The sequence below is a fragment of the Penicillium chermesinum genome, assembly GCF_028974085.1.
Source record: "Penicillium chermesinum strain IBT 19713 chromosome Unknown utg000006l:1.0-2335141.0:1.0-2336784.0, whole genome shotgun sequence".
Lineage (NCBI taxonomy): Eukaryota > Fungi > Ascomycota > Eurotiomycetes > Eurotiales > Aspergillaceae > Penicillium > Penicillium chermesinum.
This window is the reverse complement of record NW_026695316.1, coordinates 1,118,402-1,140,170: the sequence shown is the minus strand read 5'-3', so window position 1 is coordinate 1,140,170 and position 21,769 is coordinate 1,118,402. Positions and strand designations below refer to the sequence as shown.

At 51.1% G+C, this 21,769-nt stretch overlaps 7 protein-coding genes across 7 annotated transcripts; 6 read left to right on the top strand and 1 right to left on the bottom strand.

The window, feature by feature from the left end:
• Positions 1 to 253: 253 nt before the first annotated feature.
• On the top strand, positions 254 to 5,292 carry N7468_008217 (uncharacterized protein; the record flags this gene model as incomplete). The annotated part of the gene is made up of 9 exons (XM_058477513.1): positions 254 to 723; positions 781 to 1,086; positions 1,146 to 2,316; positions 2,784 to 2,866; positions 3,215 to 3,726; positions 3,825 to 4,078; positions 4,130 to 4,590; positions 4,673 to 4,858; positions 4,914 to 5,292. The coding sequence occupies 9 exons, from the start codon at positions 254 to 256 to the stop codon at positions 5,290 to 5,292; spliced, it is 3,822 nt and encodes a 1,273-aa protein (XP_058327858.1).
• A 918-nt stretch (positions 5,293 to 6,210) lies between these two features.
• N7468_008216 (uncharacterized protein) lies at positions 6,211 to 6,456 on the top strand (the record flags this gene model as incomplete). The annotated part of the gene is made up of 1 exon (XM_058477512.1): positions 6,211 to 6,456. The coding sequence occupies one exon, from the start codon at positions 6,211 to 6,213 to the stop codon at positions 6,454 to 6,456; it is 246 nt and encodes an 81-aa protein (XP_058327857.1).
• Positions 6,457 to 8,919: 2,463 nt separating this feature from the next.
• On the top strand, positions 8,920 to 10,754 carry N7468_008215 (putative lysophospholipase; the record flags this gene model as incomplete). The annotated part of the gene is made up of 4 exons (XM_058477511.1): positions 8,920 to 9,541; positions 9,604 to 9,897; positions 9,992 to 10,356; positions 10,428 to 10,754. The coding sequence occupies 4 exons, from the start codon at positions 8,920 to 8,922 to the stop codon at positions 10,752 to 10,754; spliced, it is 1,608 nt and encodes a 535-aa protein (XP_058327856.1).
• A 2,089-nt stretch (positions 10,755 to 12,843) lies between these two features.
• On the top strand, positions 12,844 to 14,064 carry N7468_008214 (NmrA family NAD(P)-binding protein; the record flags this gene model as incomplete). The annotated part of the gene is made up of 2 exons (XM_058477510.1): positions 12,844 to 13,487; positions 13,650 to 14,064. 2 exons carry the CDS (start codon positions 12,844 to 12,846, stop codon positions 14,062 to 14,064), a joined length of 1,059 nt encoding a protein of 352 aa, XP_058327855.1.
• A 2,058-nt stretch (positions 14,065 to 16,122) lies between these two features.
• N7468_008213 (histone chaperone napB) lies at positions 16,123 to 17,454 on the top strand (the record flags this gene model as incomplete). Its single annotated transcript, XM_058477509.1, has 4 exons — positions 16,123 to 16,237; positions 16,305 to 16,317; positions 16,403 to 17,247; positions 17,303 to 17,454. 4 exons carry the CDS (start codon positions 16,123 to 16,125, stop codon positions 17,452 to 17,454), a joined length of 1,125 nt encoding a protein of 374 aa, XP_058327854.1.
• Positions 17,455 to 17,568: 114 nt separating this feature from the next.
• On the bottom strand, positions 17,569 to 18,498 carry N7468_008212 (SNARE domain protein; the record flags this gene model as incomplete). The annotated part of the gene is made up of 3 exons (XM_058477508.1): positions 17,569 to 17,645; positions 17,771 to 18,396; positions 18,464 to 18,498. The coding sequence occupies 3 exons, from the start codon at positions 18,496 to 18,498 to the stop codon at positions 17,569 to 17,571; spliced, it is 738 nt and encodes a 245-aa protein (XP_058327853.1).
• A 736-nt stretch (positions 18,499 to 19,234) lies between these two features.
• N7468_008211 (uncharacterized protein) lies at positions 19,235 to 21,185 on the top strand (the record flags this gene model as incomplete). Its single annotated transcript, XM_058477507.1, has 2 exons — positions 19,235 to 20,592; positions 20,624 to 21,185. 2 exons carry the CDS (start codon positions 19,235 to 19,237, stop codon positions 21,183 to 21,185), a joined length of 1,920 nt encoding a protein of 639 aa, XP_058327852.1.
• Positions 21,186 to 21,769: the final 584 nt, after the last annotated feature.

The following is a 21,769-nucleotide window of genomic DNA, read 5'->3' as shown; positions in this document are numbered from 1 at the left end:
TCTTCCACCAACCATATATATCTACCTCACGGCCACTCTTTATCCCGAAACCAAACTTCGAGCTGAGGTTCCTGAGGCTCTTTGCGACATCCCCCTAGTTGGAGAAGAACCCACTGTTCGGAGAAATCTCCACTCCGGCGTTAGCGCCCGACCGCTCCGGCATCGACATCATAGCCCCAACGCTCGTTTGCCATATCCTCAGCTCAACATATACTATACTGTCGTTCATTTCTTTTGCTATAGACTCGGTGCCATGACCGGAGAGAGTCGTCGTGACGGCCTTCGGCACTACTCGACCCCGCTACTCGAAGACGAGGAGTATTTCGCCAACGCCAATCCCGAAGACTCCGAGGATTTCCCGCCACCGGATGTCGAAGCCGGCAGCCCTCTACCCATATGGCTGCAGGAATCATCCAAATCGTATCGATGGACTTGGGTCCCTCTCCCCTTACGAAAAGCCGGGCGCGCGACTGCAAATTGGGTCAGGGGACCTGATCCGCCACATACCCTTCTCTTGAAACCGTTGTTTCCCCGCTTGCAAGAACTTCCTGTCAAGTATCTAGATCGCCTTCTTCCGAAGCGCAGACATAAGATCGTTCTTTTGTTACTATTATATTTGTCCTGGTTCTTGCCATGGTTCCTGGTTCTCCTTCACTCTCGCTCTGCAGGGTACATAGAGGGCTACGGCCAGCTGCAGACCCTCTCATGCTCCTCCAATTTTTGGTATGTGAATTACTACGAGCCGCGTGTGGGAACCCACAACTGACCGTTTGTGTGTAGGGAATTCGATAACGGGTGTGGTATGAATGGAAACGATTGCCGGCCTTTCTCCTCCTCGAAGATCGCCTTCCGATGCCCGGCGAATTGTCGCGACACCATCTTGACGGAACCCCATGTGGTTGGAAACCAGACTCTCAACTACCAGGGGCTTGTGATCGGAGGGCCAAAGTTGCATTCGTCCGATCCGGCTATATACCGGGCGGACAGCTTCATCTGCCAAGCTGCAATCCACTCCGGTGCCATCTCGAACGTTGACGGTGGCTGCGGTGTTGTTCAACTCGAGGGCGCTGCACACTCGTTCCCTCGGTAGACCGAAACAAGATCAAGTCGATAGCCTTTCCGTCCACATTCCCCAAGTCTTTCAGCTTTTTGGAGTTGTCCTCTTCGCAAAGCAATTGCCCGGCTGACCCGCGATGGTCCCTGCTTGGGGTCACTGCCACTGCTGTTGGTCTCCTGTGGCTGTTCTGTACATCGCCAGCGGTGCTGTTCTTCAGTACCTTCTTCATGATGTTCTCGCATACGGGGTTGGTCGCGGATCCTCCATCGTATCCTTACTTGACGGAACTTGTCTCAACCCTCTTGTCTCGACTCTTGCCTGCAACATTCGTTGTATATGTATTATTCAAATTCTGTTCCTTACCTGTGCTGAAGCCACTTTCTTCTCCTTCTTACCAACTGGAGAAGATGCTGTTGTTCTTACCCCCTCTTTTCATTGGAACCTTGAACAACTATACTTTTGCACGATGGATTCCTCTGAAACGTCTTACCCCAATGGACATCCAGCAACAACCCGGGGCCAAGTTGGCACTGGCAATCGTACTGCCAACTGTTCTCACCGTTGTCCTCAGCCAAGCATGGCAAATTCGCCAAGGTGGGCTCATGCCACGGTACTTGAAGATTTATGGGACCATGGCTCTTTTCATCATAGTCCTTGCCCCCTTACCTGGCCTGCGACTCCGCATCCATCACTACATCCTGGCAATCTTGCTCATGCCAGGTACGGCTTTCCCCACCCGTCCGTCTCTAGTGTATCAAGGCTTGTTACTTGGTTTATTCATAAACGGGATTGCCAGGTGGGGATTTGCTTCCATTATCGAGACTCCTGCTTCTTTGGGAGAGCTAGCGCCTGGACGAAGTGGCGGTGGTGACTGGTGGGGATCTACGTATCCCAATATCACAGCCTCTTCCATCCGAATTGAGCTGCCTGATGTGGGATCCAATGCAACCTACCGCGGCAATGGTAACATCACCTTTTCCCTATGGGAACATGAGCGAATGAAAAGTCTTTCCGTGGACGGAATCTCAGTCCTGCTGAATGATGTTGAGCGTTGGCGCAGCTACTTGGACGAAGATGAGCGGGGCGAGTTCACGTGGCACCGGCACGGCCATGATGGCCTCGAACTTCAGCAGTCGCCTGTTCTCAGAAGACGGGGAATTGATGACTCTGCTTTAGGCACTAACTCTCTCCTACTTGGTGATGGTGATGATGCTGACGAACCAGAGGATCTTTTCTTCAGGTTTGCTTTCTTAAGGGGGGTAGATGCAGGAAATTACAGCCCCGCTGGCGTTTGGCAAAGCAACGGAGATTGGAGACCCCCCTTTAGCCTCAGATGAATGAGGATCCTTTGGGGAATTTTTTTTGTTTGTGTATATTGCTTTAGTACCCCCATTGCTTCAGTTTTGCTGGATAGACCATACAAGTATATAGGTGTGCTGGGCGCCCTTCTACCCCGGGGTATTCTACGGGCGCTTCAACGTCACTTAACGACTCGACAGGCGCATCACAATCAACACTCCGTAAACCTACGTTCAATATCTGCAGCCATTAGCTTCAAACAATCGCTTTGTATGATAGTTTCAGTACCGAAGTTTCATTTTTCTTTGATCGGAAGCGCCGACTCCTGCACGTGACCAACCCGTTGCAATAGAGACCCCAGGCAGCCTTCTCCCCGACAGGCTCTTTGAGAGAGTATCGAGTGTGTGGCACTCTGGACGCGTAACAGCGACTTGTTATTCAATCTGGGCCATGGAACCTGATGGCTCCGATCACGATGATCGAGACCTGGGCAATTTGGCTCGGCGTGCTGTATGTACTCCAGCTTGTATAACCTCCATGAGATGGAACCGCATCAGATGGATCGTTTGGGTCTTGTATGGCTGACTATATCACCCTTGTTTAGTGCGACCAATGTCGGCTTAGAAAAGCAAACTGCTCCTTGATCTATATTTTTGACCAGCAAGGCTGATCCTGGCACAGATTCGTTGCGATAAGCGGGCTCCCTGCTCCAATTGCCGCAACGCCAATATAGCTTGTCGCTCGACAGGCGAAGGCCAGAGACCGCATGAGCCGCGACGGAGGGTCCTCATATCTAGTCAATAGTGTGTCGCATTTCCTGCGAAACTGCCGAATATGCAATCACTAACATGGTCACAGTGAGAAAAAGATCGACTCCATCGAGGAGCGTCTTGGGGGCATTGAGAAAGCACTTCGGGAGCTCGTTCTTTCCTCAAGGTTTCATGGATCGAATCTGAGCAAATCCTTTTCTTCGTCGCAGACGTCGCCTTTGCCCCAAGGGGGCATGCCTTTCACGGCATCAGGGCAGGCTCACTCTTTGAAAAATTCCGAGTACACTCCGGAAAAGCCCCTCGACCAGCTCGATCCAATTTATGAATATGAAGATCCGTCTTCGCTTGCTTCTCACTCGGCTTATGCGCAAGAGTTCTTAGAAACTGCCGTTTCGCGCAGTACTCCTGATGTTTTCTCAAATCCTAGGATGAGCGAAGCGCTCTCATCACTGAGGAAGATGGTTGAACTTCAGAATAAACGTCGAGAAACTGCTCCTCAAGTGGTTCAATTTCTGAATCACGGGTCAATGCGACGGGATGTTCGCGATCTAGAGCTGCCCCCTTTGCCACTAGTATTGTCGGTATTGAGAAACCTTAAAGGTTTGTTTTGTCTTTGCGTCCACCGTTGATCCAGGCTGATGACGAGCATCTAGAGAAATCGACACTTCTATTTAGTGGATATATACCTTTTTTTTCAGTTGATTATTTCATCGAGAAATGCCGAGAAGTGTACTTTTGCACCGAGGACTATACTGATGCAGCATTCATTATCACAAACTATGGTCTCTTTGGGGTCTTTTTAGAACTTGGATTCTACGAGACCGATCCCGCTCTAAGAGAAGAGCATAATCGATATACAAAGATGTGCAAAGATAATCTTGAAGTGGCTTTGGCAAATCTGAATATCCTTATGTCAGCTACTATGGAATCTATCGTGGCTCTCATACTTGGAGTAAGCTTGATTCATGCGTTAGGTATGAAAGAGGGTTAACAAGTTGAACAGGCGCTTCACGGGATCGACATCTCCAAGCCCTCACTGGGCTGGACTCTGGCCTCTACTGCTATCCATATGTGCCAGACATTGGGATATCATCGTTTGTCTTCGATGGAAACAGATCCAATTGACGTTCAAAAGAGGAAGCAAATCCTGTTCTGGTCTGCATACTCAACTCTAAATTTAATGTCGCTCCGACTAGGGCGCGCGAGTGTCATCCAGGAGTTCGAAATCAGCCTTCCACCTCCCTCCGAAAGCTTTGATCAACTGGGTCTCTGGGAAGAGCTGTATTCCCTTTGGACCAGACAAGCAATCATCCAAAACAAGATATTTACCCTCTTGTATAGCCCTGCGGCTCTGAACCAACCTGAAAGTGAACGAGTTGCCCGTGCTCGGGCGTTAGCTGCGGAGATGATCAAGCATGTTATCGAACCGTTCGAGGCAAGTCAAGGCGCTCAATTAAAGCGAGGGTATTTGCTAACTTGCGCAGAGCATAGTATCTTGCACCCCTGATATTCCAGAAGGGGATAAAATTTATCTCAAGGCGGACAGAATCATGCGACTCGCGATCATGACTTTGATTTATCGCGCGATCCCTGATACACCAAAAGACGCAGCATCCAGCACATTCACACACGAATGTGTTGAGACTGCCCGAAGCGCTCTAGAGGAGCACCAGGATTGCGTTACGGCTTTGAAAGATTCAAGCGAGACCATCCGATGCTCGTATATGCATTCGTGCGTACCCCTTAGGACTTAATGAAACATTTCCAATCTAATCGAAGGTCCACAGCGCAATCCTCGTATCTCCCTTCGTTCCCTTCATCGTGATCTTCTGTCACGTCATTACAAGCTCTGATGATAACGACCTCATCCTCCTGGAAGAGTTCGTCGCATCCCTTGTTCCTCTCCGCGCATTCTCCCGAGCCATTGACCGGCTCCACAACATCTGCTCGGTACTCGGTACTGTTGCGCGCTTATACGTCGAAACAAAGGCCCGGGGAAAGACCGACGAAGACAAAGAGCTTGTCTCAGTTGGTCAAGAGTTTGACGCCTATCTCAGTGCTCTTGGTCTAGCGCCTAGCAATGTCATGGCTAGCAACCAATCCTTTCTCCAGCCAGACATGGCTCCTATGCATATACCCCCAAAAATAATCCTACGCAGAGTTTGAATGTAGCCTTCTCGGCTTCTCGGCCTCATGCTGATGCCCAAGAGTCGATACCGGGAGCTGAAATGTCGCCAGCTATGCAGCTTGGCAATTGGTTTTCGGGAAATCAGTACATGTGGGGTCTGATGGAAGAGGACGTGTTCCAGTTCAATCCTAACCCTTGATGGGAATGTATAACAATTCTGGGGCCATCATTGTATTATTCCTAATGTGTATCAGTCACGATTGTATCTTTTGTTTGAACCTTGAAATGAATAATGTCCCCACTCCTTCAAATTTAGGTTGCTTTGATGCCTTGCGCTTGTATGAAGCACAATGACCTCTCGTAGAGATGTTTCAAACCATCTAGAATGGTATGAGAGCCTTTCTCCTATTACCAATAAATCTCATACTCCGAGACAGTCAGCTGGACTCTTTAATTTGTCCAGTCGGATACTAGATGTTTTACGTGATATTTCAAAGCCTCTCCAGGGCTTTGTTGAAAGATCTAGCTACTTATACAGTCTTTGACTGGGTGAAAAAGAAAGCGACGATTAGACTTTCTTTATCAAACTGCATTGTTATTATCGAAAGCTTTCTCTCTTCAATACTAGTATCAATAAGATAGTAAGTCTTCATTAAGTGACTAATTCAAGCTTTCGATTCTCTAACCTAAACTATAAACTCACGCATCTACCCTTCAATCTCCAAAACACAACATTTCAACTTAAGAAAAATCAAGGCCCCAAGGCTCCAGGCCGAAGCATCAGCTAGCCGTCTATCACACCACAACCCACCGACCTTCTCCTGGACTCCAGAAGATGCCGTACTACTACAACTCTGGTAGCTCTAGCAATAGTAACTCCGACCCGAGATATTTTGGGTCCGGTCCCGTAGCAGATAATCCGAACATTCAGCAAGATCACAATGGTCACATGAATAATGCGCAAGGCTTCTTCCCTGAGCATGGACAATACATCAAGCAGGAAGGCTACCCCCAGCAAGGAGGCTACTATGCAAATTCCGGCTCCTCTAACCAGCCCTACCCCCAAATCCAGTGGTCGATCTAACAGTTCCTCCTCCGGCCAGAGAACTTACCAGGTGAGCGGTACTGCTGCAGCTGTGGTGGGCAGTAAGACTATTCAGTCTAAGAATGGGCAGATGAGTGCCATCCGGCGCAAGAACTAACGCTGTTGGGGGGGTTCAAAAGGAAGGTCTGCAGACACGCCGAATACTGCTTTTCTTTAGGTCCTCTTCCATCCTTTCCTTACCATTATGACACATAGCTAGAATTGACGATATGCCTCGTTACATGTCAATAAAGTTTATCTGTCCTGGCTATGATTCAACGTACACGCTACGAGTAGTAACCTTCGGAGAGCACACTATTCGAAGGGGTAGACCACGGATGATTACCTTCACGCTTCACCATGAGTCACTAGGCCTTTGGGGCCGTTTGCCAATGGACGGTGCGCGGGGCGTTGCGAGTTCGAGGAGAATAAGACTTGTGTCGGTGCAGCCAGGATGTTCGCGAATATGCGAGCCTGGCAATGTATGTTCTCACTCCGAAATGTTCAATTAGCGTCATGAGTCTAGCACCTTCAAGATGGTGATGAACGAATTCAATGAGGACTGTTGGAATGAAACAGGTTGCATTGGCTGAGTGACTTAATTATGAGGTATAAATTAGAGGCCATAGCCCAGTCTAGTACTTCTCCCACTCCCAGTAACAGATTCACCTTTATCGAGACTACTAAGCAGCGGTCTTAAGGCCCCGGGGGCCATACTAGACAATTGAGTATCTGTAAGGAAGCCTGAACATACCCCGATCTCCTATATTGCAAAGATCTTCGGTTATTATCATCTTGTAGCCCGGATGGTCTAGTCGTATGATTCTTCGTTTGGGTAATTCCAACTTCGAAGAGGTCCCGCGTTCAAATCGCGGTTCGGGCCTATACTTTGCTTTTTTTGTTTTCTCTCTTTTTTTTTCCCAATTCAATTGAACCTCCGCAATATCAATTTCCCTCTCTCAACTGATACATTTCATGGCCCTTCCTCTACTACCACTGATGGGGTTTTACGAAATTTGTATCGTATCGGAGAAATAAGAATGGCGTTATCATGGTACAATGAAAAGCTTTTTTTAGGGCTTGCTCCAAAATAGACTACTTGTCCTGTTATTACCGACAAAGCGTGGGCTACCTAATAACTGGCGCTAAATTATCGAGATAAAAATGAGCTGATATGAGTATGTAGCAAAAGCTTCTGACAGACCAAACCTGCGGTCAGTCGAACTGAATGCTACTTCTGGATTTCCACGCTTCACTCATACATTATATTATAATATAACAGATGAAGCGGGAATAGAGACAAAATGAAGAAGCTCAACGGCAAAAAGGGGAGAAGAAAAACAAAGTACAGGCCCGAACCGCGATTTGAACGCGGGACCTCTTCGAAGTTGGAATTACCCAAACGAAGAATCATACGACTAGACCATCCGGGCTGCTTATTCATAAATTTCCAAAATTATGCATTACGTTCGACTGAAAGATGAGATGGTTTGGGAGAAGGGATCTTGTTAGCAATCGATTCCTAGAAAATTGTCAACGTAAGGTTCTCAAAGGACCACAGACTATAGCCTTCCGAGTCTGGAGCGCAACTGCAGTCACCTGGAGGCGGAGATTGCCGAGCCCCTCTCGTCCAAGCTCTCGAGATCCTCGAGTCTGCTACAGAACTGAAAATACCAATGGGTTAGTAGATCTATTGCCTAGCAGACTCTGAGCGCCCAGTCTCGTCAGAGCCTCTGACAACTCATGTCCATCTGGAATTGCTTCCGCCAGAAAAATGTCAAATTCTTCTAGACAGAGTACATACTCTGAAGGTTGGTGATCCAATGTTATTCGAGCGTAGCAGCAATCGACCTTGTCATGTGATCGAGGCTCTTCAGGCATAAGATCAAGAGCATATCGCATTTAAGAATCCCCTGGATGACTAGTGCCTGAAGTAAACAGATATTTAGTATATTTGAACGAATTGGACGAGGAGAACATTGAACGGAACTCGCAGGGCCGAAAAAGCAATGAGAGTCCACGTGGGCGAACCCCGGCGACTTCTTTGCTTGAAGGCCCCAGCGGTTTCTCCCAATAAGCCTGTTTACCGTCGTGATACGATGCATCTAGAATGGCCAAGGCTACTAGTGCAAGACTCTAGTGGCCGAGTGCAGGGGCAGCTGGGCCACGGTGGAGGAGAATTCCAAAGTTAGAGTTGGATAACCGCCTCCAACCAAAAAAAAAAAAAAAAAAAAGAAAAGCCGCCACCATGTCCGTACGTAATGAAATCGGAGCCCACCTTGGGGTCCTCGTTCAGCATCCGCTCACCTAGGCAGCTCTGATCGACCTGACCTGCCGTAGGCACGCCCTGTGGCCTCGCCTGGTTTCATGCGATTTTCGAAAAGCAAGGAAAGAATTTTCTGGTCGCCCGCCACACCCCGCAGTCCGCCCGCTAATCCTAATTTATCGCCAAGAGGCACAAATTGGGGTTCATGCGATAGCCTCCAAAATCCCAAGTGAATATTGTCTGCGGGCGCTCGACTATTAGAAGCAGTCGCTCATCCACCCATTGGGACCTGCGTATCCCAACAGTCGAGCCCCAATGGCTTCCCCAGAAAATACCCTCCCCATTTTGGGAGACAAGCCCCGAGAGGCGATCCTGGAATCCCGCGTGTTGATCATCATGACTGGCGGAACTATATGCATGCAGCAATCTCCATCGGGCTTTGTACCTGCCCGAGGCTTCCAAGACAAGTGTATGGCCCGGGTGCCCTCATTCAACGATGGCTCTGAGCCCTTATCGATGGATGTGGTAACTACTGCCGCAGGGACCGTCAAGGAGCATCAGAGCTTACGGACTCCCGTGACCGCATACGGCCGCCGCGTGCGCTACACCGTCTATGAGTTTGAGGAGCTGCTGGACAGTAGTTCGATTGATGCAAAGGGCTGGGCGGAGATTGCCCAGACCGTATTCCAGAATTACACTCTATTCGATGGATTTGTAATTCTCCACGGCACCGACAGCCTGGCATACACATGTTCCGCTCTCAGTTTTATGCTCCAGAATCTGGGCAAGCCGGTTGTGCTCACAGGGTCCCAAGCGCCCATGCTGGAGCTGCAAAATGACGCGACTGACAACCTGCTTGGTTCGCTGGTCGTAGCGGGCCACTTCATGATTCCCGAAGTGTGTCTGTACTTCAACAACCGGCTCTTCCGGGGAATCGGTCGACCAAGGTGGCTGCCAGTGATTTTGCCGCTTTCGATGCTCCCAACTGTCCTCCCTTAGCGATTACGACGTCGATGCGGACCAATGTGAACTGGGACATGGTGCACCGGCCTACCAGCCTCGATCATTTCCGTATCCACACCAATCTTGACACGACCCATGTCGCGTGCCTACGTATCTTCCCCGGAATTAAGCCTGAAATGGTCGATGCTGTGCTGAAGCTGAATGGGCTGCGTGGCCTCATCCTGGAGACCTTTGGTGCTGGCAATGCGCCCTCGGGCCAGGATAATGCCATGATTAACGTCCTGGCCAGTGCTATTCAACGAGGAATCGTTATAGTCAACATTACCCAATGTAAGTCTTGCTGCACCCTCCCAACCCCACCAATATTGACTCCAACCCCAATCCCCTTCAAAATTAATGGAGCATATTAATACCCGATATTCAGGTCTTACAGGAAGTGTCAGCCCCGTCTACGCGACAGGCATGAGTCTCTCCCGGGCGGGCGTAGTAGCCGGCCTCGACATGACTACTGAGGCAGCCCTAACCAAGCTTGCCTATCTCCTGGCCTTTCCAGACGCCACCCCTGAGTCCGTCGCCAAGGACATGTCGATCTCCCTCCGCGGCGAACTGACCGAATCCTCGCAGCCCGTCTTCCGTCATCCGGACGGGGCTCTCCCTGAACGCGTGCAGACCCTCACCGCAATGGGGTATGCTATTGCGCAAGGCGATCTCGAACGAGTCAAAACGATCCTCAATGTGGAACGCCACTGGCTACTCAATGATGCCGACTACTCCGGCAATACCCCCATCGTAAGTGCTCCGCTATCACACTCTCCGACTTGTGAAGTTTCTATGGCTAATCTGATGCGATCGCTCTGTAGCACCTAGCGGCGACCTCGCCGTCCATCTCGATCCTCCACTTCCTGCTCTCACACGGAGGGTCGGTGCACCTGCGGAATCGCAATGGCCGCACGCCATTGTTCCTGGCGGCCAATGCTGGCCTGTCAGATCATGTGCTCCTGCTCCGCAAATCTGGCGCCCACTTGCACTCGGATGAGCTCCCCGCCGCAGAGCTTCTGGCCCGCCGAAAACCTGGGGTTTGGGGCCTGGCCGGGATCGACCCGTGCGAAAACAGTCAGCGGGAGCTTGAGGAGAATGAGAGCAGTGGTGACCGCAGTCGGTGGATGATGGCTGGATCTGCCCCATGACCGGACGTGGGAGAAGAGGTGGGGGGGCAAGGGAATAGAACAACCACGATCCTCGCATAATGATTGTATGTCCGCTCACATGGAAATTGCGTAGGTCACATCGCGGTAACACAAGTTGCTTCTAAGCGCAATGATCACGCCAGATTGCCATAAAGCGATTGGGTCTTGGGGGGTTCCTGCTCCGCGGAGATCGGGGGCTGCCGCTGGAGGGGGTCAAGGCGACTAAGTGGGGAAGATAAGGACCTAAAAGACCGAATCTCTGGGGTCACCGCATTTTTGTCTGCCTCTTTTTCTAACGTAGTCTAGACGGTCTAGGACTGTGGATTCCAAGGCATCCCCCAAAAACCACAGGGATTTGTAGCGAGCCGTGGGGGATTGCAGTTCGCTTGTTCGCTCTTTTTTCGGGGCAGGTATAGAAGGCAGCGTTTTCCGCGAGATGACGTTATAGCTGGATCTTGCATCAACGTTCTCCAAACCCCGGGGCCCTTTCCATGGGTCTTATGTAACATGTATTGCATCTCTTACTTCACTTCCAATCAGACGCTCGCCGCTGTCGGGTTGGGGACTTTATCTTCTCAGGCTTTTTTTTTCTGGGCTGTACGAGGCCAAAAAATCGAGATTTTATTTTCCGTCTCGGAACCCCCTTCAGGGTTGCAGGATCGCAAATGCAGCCGTGACGTTTGTGACTTTTGCGGGGTTTGGCTTGCGGGTTTCTTGCCCGCTTCTGTTTAGGCACTTTCTACGGGCTGCGCCAAACCGAATCGTTCAGGTACCATAGCTTGACCAGTTCTAAGTCACATGCGACACGCTTGCCTGTGATTCGGGGGCTTTGGCAGAGATTCACGACCCATTTCTCGCGGGACGAGGGACTTCTGGCTTGAAAAGATGGCGCCCGAGGATGTCCATACTCCAATCGGGGTCACAAGGGGAAGGAATCCACCCTATTGCACCACGTGAGCGTGCCCCTGGCTCTTAGGCGTTGGTTTGGCAGAATCTGCGGTACCACGGGTGGTTTCCTGGAAGGGGGGGCTTTCGAGAGGGTTCTTGGGGCTTCTTGGGGGGACCTTCTGATTTATCTACTGATCTCAGGCGGATCATCTCACGAATCACGGATCCAAAAAAGAAAAAAAAAAAAGGGTAAAAAAAAGAGGTCTATAATTACCATGAAAAATCTTCCAATGGGGGCGCCGACTCTGGGTCCCGATGTGTGGCCGGTTCAGGATCTTCCCGTCACTTGTTGGTGCCGACTGGCTGCCGATTTACGTAAAGAAATACCTCAAAAGAGAAAAATAAAAAATGAAAATTTCAAACCAAAGAATAGTTAGGGCTAAAAGACAAAAAAAACCAGAGGCAATGGTGTCATCGTAAAGGCCCGTTTTTCGAATGAGGCAATTATAGGATAAAATAGCATGATTCTGGTATAGCCTCGTATACGGAGTAAAGAGAGGCAGTATGGAGTAGTGGGAGCATAAGTGGTGTCTTGGCATTTTGGGTATAGACGTACAGCAGAAAAGTACAAATATCCAAGGTCCAGGTTTCATGCACCATCGTATCCTGCAGGGGAGCTGAAAGAAGGAAAGTGCAAAGTGCAGGGGTCGAGGAGTTCATATACTCCTACTTGCTCCGTGTGCATCTCTTATCGATTATCTTATCCTCTCCGCGTTTTTTCGTTTTCGGAACCAAACCTTGAGCCCCCCCCCCCTCGGGTTTTCCAGCAGGCAGAGAAGCACCAAAAAAAAAGGGAATCTGGCATCTTTTCCTTTGCAGATCGCACTCGAATGACTGTTTCCATCACATAATCCCTCAGTGGAGCTGGATCATCCCCGCCGTCTGATCGCGATTCTTGTTACATACAATTTTCTGGCTCTGGGCCCTCCCAACTTCCAAGGTACCCCACTATCGCGACACCCTTTTCTGTCGTCGCCAAGGCCTTTTTCTTACTCCGGATTTTCTTTTAATCAGTGGCTTGGAAACCTCTTCCTGCTCCCCCGCAACTTTCTCTGATTTCCTCTCTTCTCCCTCCTTCCGTGATATAACTCTACTCCCCCATCTATCTCCCACCTAGAGCCCCGGGGGGCTCCGAAGCCGGATGACACAACCACAGAAAACGATTGCCGTCGTCAATGCGACTGGCCGGCAAGCTGCCTCCCTCGTTCGGGTCGCGTCGGCTGTAGGATACAGTGTACGCGCGCAGATCCATTCTCTCAAAGGCATCGTTGCGCAGGAGCTCCAGTCCTTGCCCAATGTCACCCTCTTCCACGGCCCATTACTCGGTAATGTCCAGCTCATGGATGCGCTGTTCCAGGGCGCTTCCCTGGCCTTCATCAACACTACTTCCCAGGCCGGCGATGAGGTGGCCATCGGCCGCGCTTTAGCGGACGCCGCCAAGAGGGCTGGTAGCATCACACACTATATCTACAGCAGTATGCCGGACCATTCAGTGTATGGTCCATGGCCCGCCGTCCCGGAATGGGCGCCCAAGTTCACCGTCGAGAACTACATTCGCCAGCTCGGCCTGCCCTCTACCTTTGTCTACGCAGGTATCTATAACAACAATTTCACCAGTCTCCCTTACCCGCTCTTCCAAATGGAGCTGCTGGAGGACGGGACCTTTGAATGGCGCGCACCCTTCGACCCGGAGACTCCGCTTCCCTGGCTGGACGCGGAGCACGATGTCGGTCCTGCGCTGCTCCAGATCTTCAAAGATGGGCCGAAGAAGTGGCATGGTCACCGGTAAGTTTCCCCGCATTTCTTTTCTCACCCTCGTATTTCACCCTTGAACATGGTTCCACAAAGTATGCACGATAAGAGCCAAGAAACCCAAAAAAAACAGCAAAAAACAAAGACACACGCCGCATATAATTGGATCACAGCTGACAGCATTTCTATCTCTAGTATCGCACTCACCTTTGAAACGCTCTCGCCAGTTCAAGTCTGCGCTGCTTTTGAGCGCGCCCTCGGCCGCCCGGTTCGCTACGTGCGCGTCCCCAAGATTGAAATCAAGGTCAAAGTGCCGCCAGGCTACCGTGAGCAACTGGAAGCCCTCGAAATCCTCTTCGGGCAGCTCAATGCGCCCTATTTCCCCCAACCGGAGTTCTCACGGACCGCCGCCGGCTCACCCAAGGGCCTCGGACCTGCTGGTGGTAAAGGAGCTGGCGAGGGGATGATGCAAGGACCTGGTGGGGTCATTTCGCTCCCTGTCACAGACGAGGCACGTCACCTGTGGCAGGGATGGCGAGACATGGAAGAGTATGCCTCCGAAGTGTTCCCTGTGGAGGAAGAGGCCAATGGATTAGATTGGATGCTGTGAACATCTTATCTACATTCATGCCGAAAAGGTTCTCCCAAAAAATTACACGAAAAAAAAAAGGGAAAACGAGAAAAAAAAGGATTACGTCAAGAGTTTGCTCCAAAATACCTTTTGTCTGCAGCCTTATCTTTGCTTTTGCAGAGACCAGTTCTGCGTGCTCTGATAAGGTTTCTGCCGATGCGGTTGATGGCTTGTTGTCCGGTCTTGAGTTATTTCTGCCCCCTTCTCATTTGCTCTCCTTTGATCCTGCCTCATTCCCCTTTGCTTTTTTTTTTCTTTTTTTCTTTCCTATCTCTTTTTTCTTTTTTCTTCTTTCCTCCCTTAATGACTGCTCTATTCTCCCCGGACATGCATAGTGATGATGCCTGTGCATGTCAAGCCGTTCAAGGCCTCGGTTCTCCCCTCTTTTATGTTCTGGTTTAATATTTTTGCATTTCAGGCGAATGGGCATGGGAATTATATGGGACATAATTCTTTCCTTTATTGCAGTTCTTAATTGGACGCCGTCCGGGCTGGACTCAAGAATTGGGGGGTTTTCTTCCAACCCAAAAAAGTTTTTGCTATCTGTCGGGTTATCGGGGGTTGGCTCAACCATCCCACAAGACGAAAAAAAAAAGCCAAATTCAAGACGTTACGAATTTCCCCCGGGTCTCCCAACTCAATTACTTATCATCTCTTAGATACCATACCTTGTAGCCCCCTTACTGACCCGAATTTTCTCGGGCTTTCCAACATGGACAAGCCCAGCGATTGGCTGCGTCTTATCTGCTCTCTGCATTCCCCTGCACTCCCTGCACAGACCGCCTCTTTACCACGTCAACGTAAACCCCGTTTGCGGTATTTGTAGCCTGAACCCGGGGTTCACCGGGGCCCCAACTTAGTCCCCGGTTTTTTACTTAGCCTCTGTCTCCCCCAGAACCCTGAGTTGCCCGAGCAGTGCGGCACGAGCTAACCCCCTCTAGCTTATCCTGGACGGGGCATGGGCCGCGAGGGGATTTCCGGAGGGATCGAGGAAAAATCGAAATCGTTGACATGGCGTTGAATTAAAGTGTCTTGTTTTTTTTTTCTTGTACCTTTCTTCAGGGACCCGCTCCGCCGTGCGTTTTAGGTTCGATGGAGGGCCGGGAAAAAGCAATATGAGGCGCCGAGGGTTCTGTTTGGATGGATCGGCTGGGTTTATCGCTGCGGGAGGTCGGTTTGGTTCCGCGGGGTAATCGGCGATCTGAGGCTTCTTGCGCTTTTGCTCAGTGGATGTCCGAGATTGGTTGTACATAGTCGTCTGTACTCCGTACTTGTCCTAAGAGCCTTGTGGGGGGGGGAAGGGTCGCTTGGGGGCGTCCTAGCCCTTCGGGACCGGACTTATAGGCTGCCAGGTCCTACACGGATTAATGCAGCGTATGGCTATCCCCGCCATTGGATCTATGTAGCTGTGGTCAATAGACTCCATTACAACGCGAATCTTATAGCAATTTCGAAAGTATTTTACTTTTCTTTTTCCTTTTTTTTTCAATTCTCCTCATATCCCGTGTGATCTCCCTCACGCCATCCCGGGGATCGAGCACGTTGCAAGGGGAACCAATCGCCGCGCCCGACACACCCATGTCTTTCTCCCAGCACGCGCTGCCCGTCGATTCGTTCGAAAACTCGAATTTTCACCTTCGACACCTCACCCCCCAGGCGGCGACTTATCAGGACTCACCGCCTCGTAGTTGCGTCCGTTTTGGGCGATACTCCCAGTAACCTCTTAGTACATCATTTGCCACCGAAAACCCCACTGTAACCAAGTACTGCTCTTGTTGCCCCGGGTACACCGCAGCTCTCCGCCTGAAGTCCAGAGCTTTGCGCCGATCGCATTTTTTTTTGCCCTGGTGGAATTTTCTTTTTTTTTATGCCCCTCCCTGCCTAACTTTTTTTTTCTTTCCTCTTTCTACCATTCCTGATACCCCTCCCCATCTACCGGGATTTCGTATTCATCACAAAAGTTGGGCTTGAGTCGCTTTAAAAAAAGCCGTCTTTTCTTTTAACAAACTACATCTATTCTATTCTACCCCTGCCATAATGTCTGCCGACCAAGCTCTCGAGGAGCGTATTGAGGTTCCCTCCATCCCCGTGGATGCTCAGAGGAAGATCGCCCACCTGGGCGAGGAGTTTGCTCGTGCTGAGGTTGAACAGAGTATGTTTATCCTTCTTTTCCACCTACCTCTTGTTTCCCCCCCAATTCTACTATCTCTTATCGGGAGAAGAAAATACCGGGTAACGGGTTGCAATTGATCTCTTATCTCCTTCCCCATGCACGCAGAAAACCGCTTGGAATGAAACAACGCTCATACTCTCGCAGTGCGCCACAACATTCCCCCTCCTCGCCCCTCTGTACAAGAAGCGCGACGAGCAGATCATCGCCCAAGCCCCCGACTTCTGGGTCCGCGTGTTCGCGAGCTCCCCCCGCCGAGATCGACGAGTACATCCTGCCCGTCGATGCCCAGGTGCTGGGTGATGCCCTGCAGAACATGAAGGTCGAGCGGTTCGAGCTCAACGACAAGGGCGAGGGCGAGCCCCGCTCTCTGCGCTTCATCTTCGATTTCAAGGAGAACGACTGGTTCACCAACACCCAGCTCGTCAAGGACTTCTACTGGCGCACCCAGATCGTCAAGACCGAGTCTGGGAAGAGCCGCACCTGGGAGGGTCTCGTGTCCGACCCTGTGCGCATTAACTGGAAGGAGGGCAAGGATGTCACCAAGGGCCTTCTGGATGCTACCGTGGACCTGTTCGAGGCGGAGAAGAAGGCTGCCGGCAAGAAGCGGGCTGAGCTGCCCCAGTACGAGACTCTGGTGAAGAAGATCCAGGAGGTTGAGGCTGAGGCTCTTGACAACGAGCCTGAAGAGGATGAGGACGACGAGGATGCTGACCCTTCCAGCCCAGTTGGCGTGAGCTTCTGGAACTGGTTCGGCTACCGCGGCCGTGATGTCTCGGCTGAGGAGTCCGCGAAGGCTACCAAGGAGGACAATGAGCGATTCGAGAAGATCCTGAAGGGCGAGAAGGTCGATGGTGACGAGAATGACGACGATGATGAAGATGATGAGGACTACATCGATGACCTGGAGGATGCTGAGGTCTTCGAGGATGGTCAGGACCTCGCCATTGCCCTCGCCGAGGACCTGTATGCCGATGCTATGCAGTACTATGGTATGTTGATGTAACGGGCGTTATGTGGAAGACGGATTGTGCTGACCCTTGCCAGTTCAATCTTTCGAGATGGGTGATGACCTTGACGATCTCGACATTGAGGACCTCGAGGCCCTCGAGAATCTCGAGGACCAGATGGATGAAGACGAAGATGAAGCCGAAGGCGAGGGTGAGGAATCGCGACCCCGCAAGAAGGCCCGCAACTGAACTGAAAGAAAACAAAAAAATGATTGACTCTGTTTTGAAGCTTGAATGAATGTCCGCCTTTTAACGCCCTTTGCTTGTGATGCTGGTTATCGGAGGCCCCTCTTTGATGTAAAATCACAGGACGATAACGAGAATTAATAAAATAACGAGCGCAAATATCAGCGCCGCGATGCAGAAGGAGGACCATGTATCTAGTTTATGAATCCAAAAAGTTAGTTTGATCTTCCACATTTTCCTCGTATCCCAACCATACCACCAAAAAAAAAGAAGAAAAAAAAAAAAAGGAAGACATAGGAAGGAAGACATAGGAACTCACCTTCATTCTTCCTCACAATATGCCTTATCCTGGCCATCCCATTCGTCAACTTCCCCCCAACCCGATCGGCCAACGTATCAACTTCATCAATCATGACCGCCTGATCCTCCAACTCTCTCCCCATATCACTCGCCTGCTGCCTCAGATTCCCCACCGTCCGAAACACCCCATCCAGCTGCTCGTCCTGCTCATGCATAAGCTCCGACTGCCTCTGCAGCTCCATCGAAGCGTAGAAATCCCCGCGCCCCCTCCCTCCCTCCTCCTCCTCCAGCGCCGCATCGAACTCCGTGGGATTCGGCAGCGCCGCCGGATCCGGCTCCGGGTTCGCCGACACCGTCTTCAGCAGCTCCTGCCGCATGGCCTCGACCTCGGAGCCGACATCGTCGACTAGTTTGCGCCGCCGCTGGACCTCGGAGAGTTCGAGGCCGAAGCGGTACGGATCGCTTTCGATGGCGCGCACGCTTTCGATGAGGTCATCTAGGTCGGCGCTGAGGTCGGTGAGGGTCGTTTCGAGTTCGGAGCGCGCTTGGCTGAGTTCCGGGTTGTTGGGGCTTTTGGCTGTGGAGCGGATGCGGAGGTACGAGGAGAATAATGGGCGGCTAGATTGGATGGTGGAGAGGACGTCCCTGGTTGCGAGGTTAGATCAGGTGATAAAAGGAGAGAGGAAAGAAGGGCTCGGAAAGGGGAGCCTACGCTTGGACTTGGAGGAATGGGTCAGCGTGTGCCATTGTTGAGGGTATTGGGTTCTGGGGAGGTAAATGGGGGCAGCTTGATGTTGCTTTGGTACATCGTAGCTTCCGGGGGCGGATCACGTGGGGTCCACATGGGCTTAGTATAGAGGGGGGCGTTCTATTTAGATCTATTTCGGAGAGGATGCGTATCTGGTTAAGGGAGGTTAGAATTTGAGGAATTTAAAAGCTAGGGAATGTCTCGCATGGTACAAATTTCGGCCAGGGATTTCAATTGAAGTTTTTGAAATTGTCAGCTCGGCGCGCGCTATTTGAGACGGTGTATATCTGACCTTCTCGGCCTGTGGAAGCGGGTTGACTGCTACCATGGCTGGGCCGAGTAAACCAAGGGATATAGCAGTAAGGCGCCTCATTTGGCTGATATGATGATTTGTATTTCAAGTGGGTGTGAGTGAACTTGCACAGGCATGTGGTTAAGGGAGCCTTCGGGACTGCTCTATGAATGACGAGGCAATGACAATCAGGTTTTTTCATCTTGCGTTCTCCTCGGTGGGTTTGTATCCTTCTCAAGCTGCCTATAGTGACTTGGCCCCAGTGTTTCCGAAAGATATCATCAATCTATTGTCGCATGGCAAGATCGAGTTTGTTTACTTCCGTCTCCTTTGGCTGAACCCCGTTAGATGACTCAGCGATCTGTCGATAAGATAAAAATACGATAAGGATTTCCCCCACGATCGAGCGATAATTTTTGCGCCAATTCCCCTACATCGCAGCCATGGCCCCTCGATGCCCCCTCCCGCTCTCCGAAGAGTGGGAGGATGCAGACTCCTACATTGAGGGCCTCCTGTCATTCATGACCACCTCGACGCTCTTCATCAATTTATGTGGCGGGGTGCATATGCTGGACTTCCTTACACGCGAACCCGATTTGTATACAACTTTACTTCCCGAGGACTGGAGAACTTTCTTTGAAGCACATGAAGTCCAAGACATATTGCGATTGCTACTTAAGGAAGACATTGCGGCCTTGAAACGCTACTACGAAGCCAAGGAAGACTCGGCTAGCACGCGCACCTGGAATGGTGGCGCATTCCCTCCACAGACTTTACTGGAGTATATTCACAATATCAAGCGATTCGCTCTCCGACGGGACTTTGTGCCTGCCGAGCCGAGGCGGAAGCTGCCTTTTCACATAGCCATGGGCATGAACCAGAAGAAGCTGCACGAAGTGGAACATTTCTCTCGATGGGTGGCGGAGCTGTCGGATACAGTGGAGGAGCGGCGCGGGGAACCTGTGTCGCACATTGTCGATTTTGGATCTGGGCAAAACTATCTGGGTCGGACGCTTGCGGCTCCGCCGTATAACAAACATATTATTGCCATTGAACGGAAGCATCAGTACATCAGTGGCGCAAAGGGAATGGACGCCAAGTTGAAGAAAACCGAGATTCACGTCATGAATCCGAGGAAGAAGAAGAAGGACAGACTGCAAAAGTCAGCCGAGGCACTTCCTGATACCAATGGTGTGCAGCCCGAGGCTACAGATCGGGGACACGGCGCCGAGGACGATGAAGCTCAAGAATTCAACGAAACGGTTGAAGATGTCACTTCGTTCAAAATGCTGGGTGATATTAGCTCAATGCAAGATACCTCATCCAGCGCGCAGAAGCAAGGGAAGAAGACCAAAGAGGCGCCGGTTGTTGAGAACCCGGGGCTGATCAGCTACATTGAGCATGAAATCGAGGATGGCTATCTGGAACCAATCATCAGACATGTGGTGAATCCTCCTCAATCGACACTCCCAGATGAAAACCAAGGCGAGAAAGACGGCCAAGCAGCAACCTGCCCCAACGAGTTAGCTGCTCCAGCCCAGTCTGGCGGAAAGGCCTCAGATGACGCCCGGGTCATGGTAGTATCTCTGCATTCATGTGGAAACCTTGTCCACCACGGTGTGCGATCCCTTGTACTCAACCCCTCAGTTGTAGCCGTAGCCATGATAGGCTGCTGCTACAACTTGCTGACCGAGCGTCTTGGCCCTGCTACATACAAACTGCCTGTGCTTCGGTCCATTCACCCCCGGCTGTACGAAACGGGCACCTCCTACGACCCGCACGGGTTCCCAATGTCCAAATTGTACGAGAACTACCGCACAGAGGTCATACAGGGCATTCGGCTCAACATCACCGCCCGCTCCATGGCATGCCAAGCCCCCCTACAACTGGGATGTCAGCGGCACCGAGACGTTCTTTACCCGGAACTTCTACCGCAGCCTTTTCCAGCGTATCCTCCTTGACAAGGGGGTCATAGATCGACCGACTATTCCCAAAGACCTGTACGAAGAGTCAAATCCCGAGGATACCCCCAAGCCTGTGATCCTTGGGTCCCTCCGCAAAGCCGCCTTCGAGTCGTTCCCCAATTATATCCGTGCGGCAACGGACAAGCTTCGCCGAGACCCGACATTTGCAAGTCAGGTCGAGGCGAAAATCGCTGTTATGACGGATGAGGAAATCCGACGCTACGAGACGGAATTCAGCCAAGCGAGGAAAAACCTCAGCATCACATGGAGTCTGATGGCGTTCAGCTCCCAGCTCGTGGAGGCCGCCATTGTCGTGGACCGTTGGCAGTTCCTGCGCGAGCATGACTCGGTCAAGGAGTGCTGGGTCGAGCCGGTGTTTGGCTATGGGGAGAGCCCCCGGAATCTGGCCGTGATTGGTTTGAAAAAATAGGCGTAGAGAAAGAAGTGTTGGCTAGCACACAATGATGTACTCACGACTTGCATAAACTAGCGGCCTTCGATTCAGTGTGGGTTGCATCCGGGAGGCACGTGTAATGTAGATGCTCGTAAAATAGATTTTCATATTACCACTGCAGAGACTACCAACGAGTACCAAAGGACTACCAACTACCAATTCCCTGAACTAGTTGCCAAGAACACTGAAGGGGTGAGCAGAAAAGAGCAGGGACAAATACGAAGAAGGAGAAGAGGAGGAAGCAAAAGGGCCATTCAATATCCTAGGGTATATAATGTAACATCATAATCCCCTTCTTGGCTGACACGCCTCACTTTCTAGCGGGCGCTACTTCAGGGCCGATCTGTGGCTGATAGGGAAATGTGCCCGGGAAGCCACTCCCAATCAAATGAAAGAAACCAACATTGCGACCTCTATTGGGTTGTCACTCCAACATTCCGTCAGCATCGCTCCCGTGCAAGATGGGGGTTTAAGCCGCGCTGTGGTCCTGGTCCTAGTTTCCCGAAGTATGCAGTCCGAAGCTTCGCGTGGATTGGGGTCGGCTCAGATATCCTGTCAGC